The sequence below is a fragment of the Pollachius pollachius genome (assembly GCF_949987615.1).
Source record: "Pollachius pollachius genome assembly, chromosome: 3".
NCBI lineage: Eukaryota > Metazoa > Chordata > Actinopteri > Gadiformes > Gadidae > Pollachius > Pollachius pollachius.
This window is the reverse complement of record NC_136936.1, coordinates 7,072,085-7,083,314: the sequence shown is the minus strand read 5'-3', so window position 1 is coordinate 7,083,314 and position 11,230 is coordinate 7,072,085. Positions and strand designations below refer to the sequence as shown.

Sequence of the window (11,230 nt, the reverse complement as noted above, 5' to 3'; positions counted from 1 at the left end):
CAGAGAGCTACAACGTCTGATGTTTTATGCCATAAAAAGCATAACCAAAATATTTAGTTAAAATAAAGACGTAATGTCACGTCTGATTGACGCCACCAAAAGAAAAATGATTATTTTTTGCTTGATACAGACCCTACAATCTACAATCTCATGACACACATACGTCAATTTGAGTAGGTCACGTGACCAGCATGGTCACCCTCGTCAGTCGTTTCGAAGTTTTGTTTTCAGTTGCTGATGAAATCCGGAAATAATTTCTGTGCTTACATGGGCTCAACATTGTATGATTCTTCTTTCCAACTGGACGGTATTGGTTACCATTGTATTCCCCGGGTTTTCCTCTGGGGCTAAAGCAGTGAATTATAGAACGCGGAAGAAAGGATTAGAAGAGCGACAAAACACATAAGCACACTTCTCAAGGTAAACAGATGGTGAAGATTCTCCCGAAAACCTTGATACATTTCAGGCAACTTTTCCTCTGTATGTTTAATTGTTTCTTATTTACTACTGAGTGGCAACCTGAACTTAATATGAAAAATACGTTCTGGCTATACATTCAGAATACGTCGGGATTCAGCAGGTGTTTAGTCAGATAATCATCATGCGACTTTGCTACTATTTATGCTTCATCACTTTCAAGGCTTCAGTATGCGACGGCAGCGGCCTCGGGGGTCGCAGTTGGGTCTTCTGCTGCTGGCCTCCCAGCTGTTCCAGGTGGGGCTTGACAACGTCCCCCCCGTTACTCTGGGTGTGCTTGGCCTCAACGTTTACCTCTACCTGTTCCCCGCTGCTCCACTGATGCAGGTAACACACACACACCCACACACACACACACACACACACACACACACACACACATTTTCATGTGTGTTTATAGGAAAAGCTATGAAAGAGACATACAGTTACTTTAGAGAGGGCACATTTCAATTGTGATAATCCTATGTTATTTCCCCTCTGTTACCCAGGCATGTGTGAGTGTGCAGATGGCCTATTGGTATGGCGACTGGCGGCGCCTCTTCCTGTCCCCGTTCCACCACGTAGATGATTGGCACCTCTACTTCAACCTGACTTCCTTCCTGTGGAAGGGCATCAACCTGGAGCGACGCATGGGCGGAGCCTGGTTCCTCTATGTGCTGTCCGTCTTCTCTCTGCTCACGGGACTGGTCTACCTTGGGCTGGAGGCGGGGCTTACACTACTCACAGATGACCATTCTTACAGTGCACAGTGTGCTGTGGGCTTCTCAGGTATTATACACATACGCACAAACACACCTGTTCCTGGGCTGTACTCAAAAGTCTGTTGCTCAACTACATGTTAACTACATGTGCACACAATCTTCAATGTCCTGTGCATAAAGAAATACCCTAAAAAAGAAATAGTATAAAGGGTTACTGTGCCATACCGTGTGCATACACTTGATAAGTTCCATTATCCCCGTCAGTCTAACTAAGTTCCCTTTCTTGTTATGTTCTAACCAGGGATGTGTTGTAACATTTATTTCTTCATGTTGACTTGAACATTTCTATGTTGATGTTTAATGTTGGCAACATCTATTTCAGTATTTTTAATCCACCCACCCGTGTGTTTTTCTTCAGTCAGTGTAATGTACATTACGTCACCCTGTTGTGTGTGCAGGCGTTCTGTTTTCCCTGAAGATCCTCAGTAACCACTACCACCCAGGGGGCGTGACCCATGTGCTGGGCCTGCGTGTGGACAACCGCTACGCCAGCTGGGTGGAGCTAGTGCTGATTCACCTCACCAATCCTGGGTGAGTCGGCCATTTGCTCACATGGTCTCATAGTTCAATGATACGAGTCTCATAAAAAGAGCATTGGTTGTTGATTGGCTGATTGATGTGTCTGTCTGGACAGGACATCGCTGATTGGTCATCTGGCTGGTATCCTAGTGGGTCTGCTCTACACTGCCGGTCCTCTCAAGTCCATCATGAAGACCAGTGCAGGTGTGTGAGAGAGAGAGTGTGATTTTTCTGTTTGTGTTTGTTGACAATTACAATGTTTGTGATCTCATGTTTAGGTGTTTTTATTTTTACTAGCGTGGGTGACTGGGCCAAGCAGATACTCCCAACCAAACTACTCCTATTCAGGTAGAGTATTTCATAACAACACCCACAACTATATGTGCCCTGCCAAAGGGGAAATGGCAGCTATAGCACTGCACACTTTTCAGCTGCCGTGTGTGTGTGTGTGTGTGTGTGTGTGTGTGTGTAGGCTACAGTGGCACTAGGTCAGGTGGTCCGGCGGGGGGAGAATATGCAGGGGGCAGGTGGGACCACGCAGGAAGGATGACGGAGCAGGAACAGCTCGACCAAGCACTGAGGAACAGCCTGAACGACGCAGGTATCAGCTGACCATATTAATGAGGAGGAGACTTGTGTACTAACTAACTAACCAACTACTCTTCCTCCCCTATAGGACATTAGGCTTCAGACTCGTGTACTACTACTTGCTATTAATAATAAAAAAAAACGTCATTAATGTAGGAATCATGGTGTTTTACGAGGTTATGAACAGTTATGACTTACTCAAATCCAAATAAATTAATAAATGAATAACATGATAGTTTTCGTTTTGACAATACTATTCCAGACTGCCGGTATCGTCAGGATCTCTTTGAAGGTATGATAGTGAACCTGCGCTCTCACTTCACATTAGGAATGTCTAAAGCGTGATAAAAACGTGTAACAACGATTTATTTTTCTAAATCTTCCCAAATTCTGCACAAAATGGTGACAGCCTTCACACAGTGCAGGTAGCACTGCAAACGTGTGTATACTGAAACAGCATATGGACTTTTCAAAATCATACATAATGATTCCATCAAATCTTAACATAAACCCATTTCTCTTTTGTCCTCCTCAACAGGACCCAGGCCGGGCGACGCGGCTCCTCCTCCATATGGCTTCAATCTCTCCGATGAGGAGGTCAGGAGGAGGAGGCTGATGAGGTTTGACCGCTGACCGGCTTCCTGAGACCCCACACAGAGTCCCTATCGTCCCCAGAGTCTCTACCTATAAAGCATATTACAATAAGCTCGAAGCGTAACGGGTTGCCTGTGTGAGCCCGGCTTTCACCAGGGTCTCGCTAAGCTATTCTGAGAGGGTGGCTCTAATAGATGCAGTGATATCGCTAACGGCTACAGCACTCTGAGTGGAGTGGAGGCTGCTAACTGAGGCAAGTGATTTGAAATGAGTCGTTTGAAGAACAAGGAAGAATTCCCCTCTAGACACACCATAATAAGTTTACAATCTGGGATTGAAACAACTGAGGCCCCCACAAACCTTGCTTTTATAATTCTGTGGGTCTTTCTGTCACAGAACTAGTTTGTTTTTAACCCCTTTTGTTGGCCAGGTTTTATTTACATTCATAGGAACCCTGGTCAATGTTAGAGGGGATTTCTCTGCTGTGTTTCAAAACCAAGAGTTCAGTGATCCTCATAAGCAGTCATGATGGACAGACTATACTGTATTATAATGATAGTGACACAAATTCAAAGCAGGTACACTTGCTTTCAATACGTAGCTGATGGACTTTTGGATTCTATCAAGTTCCGCGGATGCCAAATACAGATTTTTGTGTACTGGTGTACTGTCATGTATTTTTATATCAGCAAATTAATCAAATATATAGCCTGTATGTTGTAGTTTCATTTTTTTTTATATTAGAAGCTTAAGTTGGTGTTTTTTTATGATACTAAGTGTTATATTTTATGTATCAATTAAATAATATCTAAAGTTCCAGGTTCTCAGTTACAGCGGTTCCTAACACAGCTGGCGTGCAGGTCGCTAATTGATAAATTTGGGATCAATTACTTTTTCTTCAAGGCAGCAATAGGGGCTACATTCAGTTTAATTCAAGACAATATCCATGCATGCAGCTAGACTTGTCCAATCATCAAGAAAACATCGACAACAGAAAAAAGTGGAAACGGTTGTCAGTCTACCAACAGCAGGCACCCAAAAGAGGGAGACAGAGAGCTACAACGTCTGATGTAATAAGCCATAAAAGTCAGTCATGTGGACATTTCAGCTATATTTTGTCAACATAATGTGAAATATTTTGTTGCACAACATTTCATAGATAATTATTCTGTCAAATATTAATCAGAAAACATTTATATTGTGTCCTTCTCAGGAGGATCCAGGCCGGGAGAATATAATATATAGAGAATATATCAAAAAATTCATAGATTCTGATCAGCCGTCATAATGGACTAACTGTGCATACTTTGTTATTAGGACAGTGATACCAATGGTGGTACACTTTCTCTCAATAAGTGGTTGATGGACTTTTGGATTCTATAGAGGTGTAAACGGTCACCTTTCAGCCAAATTCACCATTGTTAACTCAAATAGAGTTTCCACTTGAATTGGGTCGATCTGCAAAGAAATGTTGTTGGGAGGATGGAGTATCATCCAAGTTATCAACGTGTACTAGCCAATGAGAAGCCGAGCAGGGCGGGTCATGACTCTCCCTCTGTCTGCTACACTCTTGTTATATACTGTAAGTGTCCGAAAGGCTCAACTTTCTCTCAATGCCAAAGTCAACCGCTGCCTAGACAGAGCTCCACACATCCACACACACACCGCCCAGACGGAGCTCCACACACACACCGCCCAGACAGACACAATTACAATTTTAGATGGTTATTGTGCATTTCTTATTTTTTATTTATTTGTCATTTCACAAATAAAATACATTAATAAATTCTAATAGATGTGCCTGAGTATTTCTTATTTCCAGCACTGCTTCGTATACATTAGGTCTGAACATTACTGACTGGCTTTTATGAGTCACTTACGACAGTTTGTTTAGAAGGAAAGGGCCTGGGCGCCTTTTCCTTCTTTCACCTTTTTTATCCATCACCAGTTGCACCCCTGCTCTATCAGGATATATTTTACTTTAATTTTTGTTCCAAGTGCACTGAAATGTATTTTAATATCAACAAAAAACTAAAATATATATTGGTTATAGTTTCTCTTCACTTAATCCCAATCAGTACATATGGTAGTTTCAAAGAAATAAGAAAATACATTAGTTTGTTGTTTAGCTGGAATAATTTATCTGGGAAAAACCGTCAAAGGTTAAAAGTGCTTATACAGCATTGACACTTCATTTAAAACCAAAATAAATACAATTCTACCTAAAACTTTTTAAAAAAGTAATGTGTTGGGATATCCTCATAGAAGATGGAAAAAGTGATCCAACAATTGCATCATTGGGCATTCATATTCTAAAACGCTTCAGTGTCTCTTAAGTATGAAATTGGATTTAAGAACATTTTCTTTGGCCAAGCAGACCCAGATTTAAAACCCTGAATTAAAAGACAAAAACCTAGCAAAGTGACAAGGCTCCATTTGGATTTCTTGATTTCTCCATTCGGAAGACCAGTTCTCCGAAGGCCTTCAGCACGGCAGCGTCTCCATGGCACTCCGCTTCACTGTCTGCTGGGGTCCGTCTCACATTTTAGTGCTGCACAAAACATGAGAAAAGCTCCCATATCCACGGTCTGGGACACGAGTCCTGGCGTCCATTTTGGATCTGGTTTCCTGGTCACCCTCCCCCTGTCCTTTCTCTGTGGGGACGATAATAGTAGAAACGACTTCTTGTTTGTCAATGACGTCCTCGTTCAAGTTAATGGCGTGGTTGTCATAGCAGCCATCGTCCTCAGTGGTGGAGGAGGGAGGGAAGGGGGTGGTGGTGGGCAGGGGCACGGCGTTGAAGGTGATGAAGCCGAACAGAATGACCACCAGCGCGATGAGGTAGAGAGCCGAGAACTGAGAGAAGAAACGGGGAACGTTGAAATGAGTTGAAAGATGGACATGTTTAACAGCGGGTTATGTAAAGCAAAGTCTGAACGAAACATTCTCCTGGAAGGGATGGTGGTTTTAAGAAAAATCTCAAAACAATCCAAGCTACAGTTCGCCTTTGCAAGACAGGATCATAAGTAAAGTAGAAGTTAGTTATGATTAGTTGTTGGATGGAATAATTCCCAATAATGCCATCCCTGTGAGCATATATTTGATATTTGGCACACTACATTTTGACTCTGAGCTGCATTCATTAAAAGATAGTTAGCATAGTTATGATTGGTATAGTTATGATTAGCATAGTTATGATTAGTTGTTAAGATTAATTAATGCTATCCCTATGAAGTCATTTTTGCAGAGACCCCATGTTTGCAGCTTTAAACCTCAGACTTGTTTCATATTTAACACTTGACTCACACTTGGCTACACTTTGACTCTGAGCAGTAGTCAATAACAGATCTGTTAATGACTACAGTTTACGTGGCCCTGTCAATCAGCTACTCAACTAGGTCACCCTGACACAGAGAAAGGATTTGGCAATAAGAAGTGTACTATTAAGTGTTGGAGCATGCATTTGTTTAGCCAAGGTTCTGTGTATCTGTCACTTCCTTCACACAGAGCAGTGTTTAACTAATAGCCCTTCATCAAAGGTACCTAATCTAACCTTGTGTATATGACATTTAGGACACACATTTCAATGTGTATATGCAAGGATTTATTCATCTATACATCGTCGTGTGTGTATATGTATGTGTGTGTGCGTGAGGTGTTTGTGTGTGTTTTCATTCATGTGTGCATGCATGCACGTTTGTGTGCATTCATTGGCATGCATGTGTGCATATTCAGTATGTGTGTCAGTGTGTGTGTGTGTGTGTGCACCTCCACTCACACTGTAGTGGAAGAGGAAGAGGCCACAGAAGAGGCTGAAGAGGTCGGCGGTGAGCAAGGAGAGGTTGACGGAGGTGGCACTGGTCAGCTTCACCACCACGGGCATGCAGCTGTACAGCGCGTACATACACATGCTGTAGGCTCCAAACAGCAGGCCTGGAGCACAGAGATACAGAGAGGGGAACAAGGAGAAAGCCAGGGGATGAGACAATACTAAAATACTTATTTATGATATTTTGTCATTGAGCTGATGCTATGGAGAAAAGGGGTCTTTGTTTCCGATACAAGTCATTAAGGAGCAGGTATGGGTGTTAGGGCATCCAGCTCAAAGACCTTGAACATTGGAGTTTGAATCAACACCCTTTAATCCTGGCGTCAAACATGCAATCCACTAGAGTAACCTGCTGGCATTATAAAGCATTATATAGGAAAGCATCGCAATTTAGTTTATGTCTTATGCAACAATTGTGAATCCTTATGGAGAAAAGAAAACGAATCAAACAAAGTAAAATAAATTCATAGTACATACAATAATAAAGTATATTATTGCTCTTGTTTGACTTATAATGGATGTATTCCTTCTTTCCAGTTCTACTGGTTCTTACCTATCTGCCAGCTCCACTGGATCTTTGGCAATTCATGTCGTTCCAGAATGACCCTGAAGAACACAAAAAGAGCTGAACAGATTGTCAGCACAAAACCTGTATTGTACAGATTTCTATAAAGAATAGTTATAATACGAGGTAATCAATGGTTATTCAAATTTAATCAATAACAATAACTTTAGATGCATAGCTCCGTAAAAAAACAGTGCTACTTACTAAACAGGGTAAAGATAGGAAGCATAACATAAATAAAACATTGATTCCAAGAAAACAAAGTATTTCAAAGTGAGTATTCAAATTCTGCAATTCAGAATCCAGTTTTATTTTTCTTCCCGTCTCACACTCGAAAACACACACACACACACACACACACACACACACACACACACACACACACACACACACACACACACACACACACACACACACACACACACACACACACACACACACACACACACACACACACACACACACACACACACACACACAGCCTACATCTGTATGGTACTGAAGACGGTCCCGAAGAGGCCCAGCATTCCCAGGAACTCCACCCGGCTGAGGTTCTTCACCGTGTACTCCTGGCACACGTTGGAGACGGCGTACAGCGTGGCGCTCACCAGCACCAGGCCGTCGCCCAGCAGGATGTTACTGGCTGGGAGGAAGGGACACAGACACACAGGGGACATCAGCTCTGGGTTCTCTGCGTCGTTGTTGACGAGCCAATGACTGAAGGAAAAAACACTGATTCATGAAACGGTAACGAAGGGGTTGTGAGTATCGTGTTCATGTCAAAGTGCCACATAAATAAACAACCACGGTCAAGAGTTTTCAACAAGGGAGACTTGTAAAAAAGTGGAAAAAAGGCAATAATGTTCCACTATTTTTACAAAGCGGAAAATATCATATACATGGATGAACACAAGCCCAGTTATTAGAGTTTGGCATTAACATGAGATAGTTGATAGTGGTCCCTCTCCTGGGGACCTTCTTACTGGATCCCTGGTCCCGTCCGGCCAGCAGGTCAGCCCCCACCATGGCGCCCACCCCCAGCAGGCAGATGACCACAGCCACGTAGTGGACCGGCCGGTACCGGGTCTTCAGGACCCACCAGGAAAGCACCATCAGGACAGGGATGATGAAGCAGTCCAAGAGCTTTGGACCCCCCCCCACACACACACACACACACACACACACACACACACACACACACACACACACACACACACAAGAACACACACACACGTATATGACTAAATATGGACATTTACTAGTTACCAGTCACAATATATTACTATACAATATAGCGCTGTTTTTTCTGAAACAATATCCAGCAGGTTTCATGGTTCAGAAGCTCAATGTAAACCTGTTTTCCAGCTGAGTGTTTACCTGGATGCTGGTGAGTGTGGTGTACTGGTAGGCCTTCACCACAGTGTAGTTGGCCTCCACATCCACCAGCCCCATCAGGAGGTACTTCCAGCCCCGGCGCTTCAGGATATGCAGCACGTTACCCTCCCCTGTGTTTCAAAGGGGGCACACCCTCAGGTTCAGTATCCGTGTGGATCTCCTTGCTGGCTCGATGGATTTCTACATTGTATAATGTAGACGGTTCCACCGAATTCTTCTTTACAGTGTACGGATGAATACCCGCTCTATACTCAGTGGCCATGTGTCGCTCTGGCGTGGGAGGCCTACCTGTCCTGAAGAAGAGCATAGGGGTGTAGGTGATACACAGTAGGGCGTAGTTCAGCAGGCTCTGCAGCATGGGTGCGTTGACGTGGTAGTCTGAGGCCAGGTACTGGGACGAGATGGCCGTCCCACAGATGAGCAGAGCCAGGCCTTGGCCCATGGCTAGTGTCTTGGCTAGCTGCCTGATGAGCATGCAATCAAATAGCAAATCAAACTTTTGATTTACTTTTTCGCTTCAAGATTGTATTTCCCTTAACAACGGTTACAATCTGACAGCCTAAAGGGGATACCTTTCAAGATGGGTGCGGGATGACGTCGTACCTCTGCCAAAGCAGCACAATGAAGTCTTTATCTGATTTAATTATGAACATGTTTCCATCCCTCCAACATTTAATTAAACAAATTCAATTAAACAACATTTATTTCAGAGAGCAGGAATGTGCTTTACTGAAATGGCTGCCATTATGATGCGAACATTATGACTCTGAAATGATCTTCAAGATTTCACTTATATATATTTATATTGCATGTACATTAACAATGAATGTATATTGATGTATATTCAAACTTTAAAACACTTGAAGTTGTTGATACAGACACTGTAGGCTATTTATTTTATTTATACAATTTAAAAATAAATGTAATAATATGAATCATGTTTCATCATTAAAGTAAATATTTTAGATAGAAAGCATATCTCATTAAATTATTTTTATCTTCTGAAACGCTTTTTGCAGTATTTAAACTACTGTCAACCGATAGGCTGCTGTTAAACCATTAAGATATGTGTTATCTAATCATTTCATATTTTAATCTCTGGGGAACGCCTTCATGGCAACAACTAAAACAGTGAATACAGGCTCCAAATGATGAGTTCAATGTTTTAATGAAATTATTGAAAAAAGTATTTCAGCTAGTAAGGAAGAATGTATGAATTTGGACTGTAACCTACCGCAGCAGTTATTTTATTAAATGGATTGTATATATTTTTATCATTTGATAGGGACGATGCAATTGTACATATTTACAAAAGGGGCATGAAACTGATGTACAGCATATACTTTATCACTTTTTAAAATACTTTTTTAACTCTGCCTTTTCTATCTGTTTTCTATTATTTTATTTTATTGTATAACAATGTTTCTATGTGAAGCACTTTCAGTCTGCCTCGTGTATGAAAAGTGCTGTATAAATAAAGTTGCCTTGCCTTGCCTAACTATGGCTAATGTTGAACTCGATATTTGGGCTTTTAAATATACATACCACAATACACATACAGCTTCAGTCAGTCAGTCAGTCAGTCAGTCAGTCAGTCAGTCAGTCAGTCAGTCAGTCAGTCAGTCAGTCAGTCAGTGTGTGTGTGTGTGTGTGTGTGTGTGTGTGTGTGTGTCTGTCTGCCATCAAATAACGTACCTTCCACTAAGAACTTACCTGTTGAAAAGTATCTTGATGTCGAATTTCCCCATAGTCGTGGTCATTCCCATTCCTCTTCTTCGTTGCTTGTGTCTTTGGATACTTCCTCGGACTGTTTATCACCCATACTGGTAAGCCAACCACATGATGAGCGAGTACAAATGTCTTACCGCTCTGTTACTGCGCTACTAGGGCTAAATGATTAACACTGAATTTGAGGGCGAAGATCGCTCCCTGATTTGCAATAAAACTAATAATGAGTATTTAAGTGGATAGGCGTGGTGAGGTGACAAGATTAAGTGATGAGACAAAAAAAAGTAGGGAATTGGGCTGTCTCGGATTCAACTACCTAAATAGCCTAGGCTAACGATTGGTAATCATAATTAACATTAAGATAAAGGTGACAACGAAGAAAGCGAGCACATTTCCGATCTGGAACGATGTCCTTGAACAGATTTTATATTTGGAATATTTTCATTTTTTGCAGGTTTAAATAATTATATTGTACACATATAGGCCTATAGTAGAAATCCAGTATGAATCGCGTCGAAACGGCGACTGTATTTTATTGCATTACAGGTCACTCATAGCATCACAACATGATACTGAATTCCTTATGCAACTTTTAGACTTACCAAAACAGATTTTATGTATCGTACTTGAAAAACAACATGCAACGTTGGTCAGTTCATGAAATATGTGCTATTCTTAAAAGTTGTTATAAGTTCTGTCAATCTGATGGGGTGGGTAGGGTACCGTGGCGTTCTCTCAAGACAGTTCACAGCTGTAGTGCCGTTCTCGCGAGAT

At 41.9% G+C, this 11,230-nt stretch overlaps 2 protein-coding genes across 3 annotated transcripts; one reads left to right on the top strand and one right to left on the bottom strand.

Moving 5' to 3' along the window:
• The first annotated feature begins 251 nt into the window (after positions 1-251).
• rhbdd1 (rhomboid domain containing 1) lies at positions 252-4,692 on the top strand. 2 transcript variants are annotated; one of them, XM_079731464.1, is made up of 9 exons: positions 252-420; positions 641-804; positions 966-1,245; positions 1,637-1,769; positions 1,873-1,961; positions 2,055-2,105; positions 2,230-2,358; positions 2,608-2,637; positions 2,884-4,692. In XM_079731464.1, the coding sequence occupies exons 2-9, from the start codon at positions 649-651 to the stop codon at positions 2,976-2,978; spliced, it is 963 nt and encodes a 320-aa protein (XP_079587590.1). In that variant the 5' UTR covers positions 252-420; positions 641-648; the 3' UTR covers positions 2,979-4,692. The 2 variants fall into 2 exon arrangements, with proteins under 2 accessions (XP_079587590.1, XP_079587591.1); XM_079731465.1 differs by lacking the exon at positions 2,608-2,637 and having other exon boundaries at positions 2,884-4,691.
• A 785-nt stretch (positions 4,693-5,477) lies between these two features.
• LOC307073448 (solute carrier family 35 member F2-like) lies at positions 5,478-10,488 on the bottom strand (the record flags this gene model as incomplete). Its single annotated transcript, XM_079733295.1, has 8 exons — positions 5,478-5,795; positions 6,718-6,872; positions 7,322-7,374; positions 7,820-7,976; positions 8,317-8,476; positions 8,711-8,838; positions 9,017-9,192; positions 10,442-10,488. 8 exons carry the CDS (start codon positions 10,486-10,488, stop codon positions 5,478-5,480), a joined length of 1,194 nt encoding a protein of 397 aa, XP_079589421.1.
• Positions 10,489-11,230: the final 742 nt, after the last annotated feature.

Excerpts from the sequence above, each read along its gene's own strand:
- rhbdd1 (XM_079731464.1), top strand. The coding sequence starts at position 649 with ATGCGACGGCAGCGGCCTCGGGGGTCGCAGTTGGGTCTTCTGCTGCTG. Across the intron at positions 805-965 it reads CCGCTGCTCCACTGATGCAG|GCATGTGTGAGTGTGCAGAT; the intron begins GTAACACACACA and ends TCTGTTACCCAG. Across the intron at positions 2,638-2,883 it reads TCGTCAGGATCTCTTTGAAG|GACCCAGGCCGGGCGACGCG; the intron begins GTATGATAGTGA and ends CCTCCTCAACAG.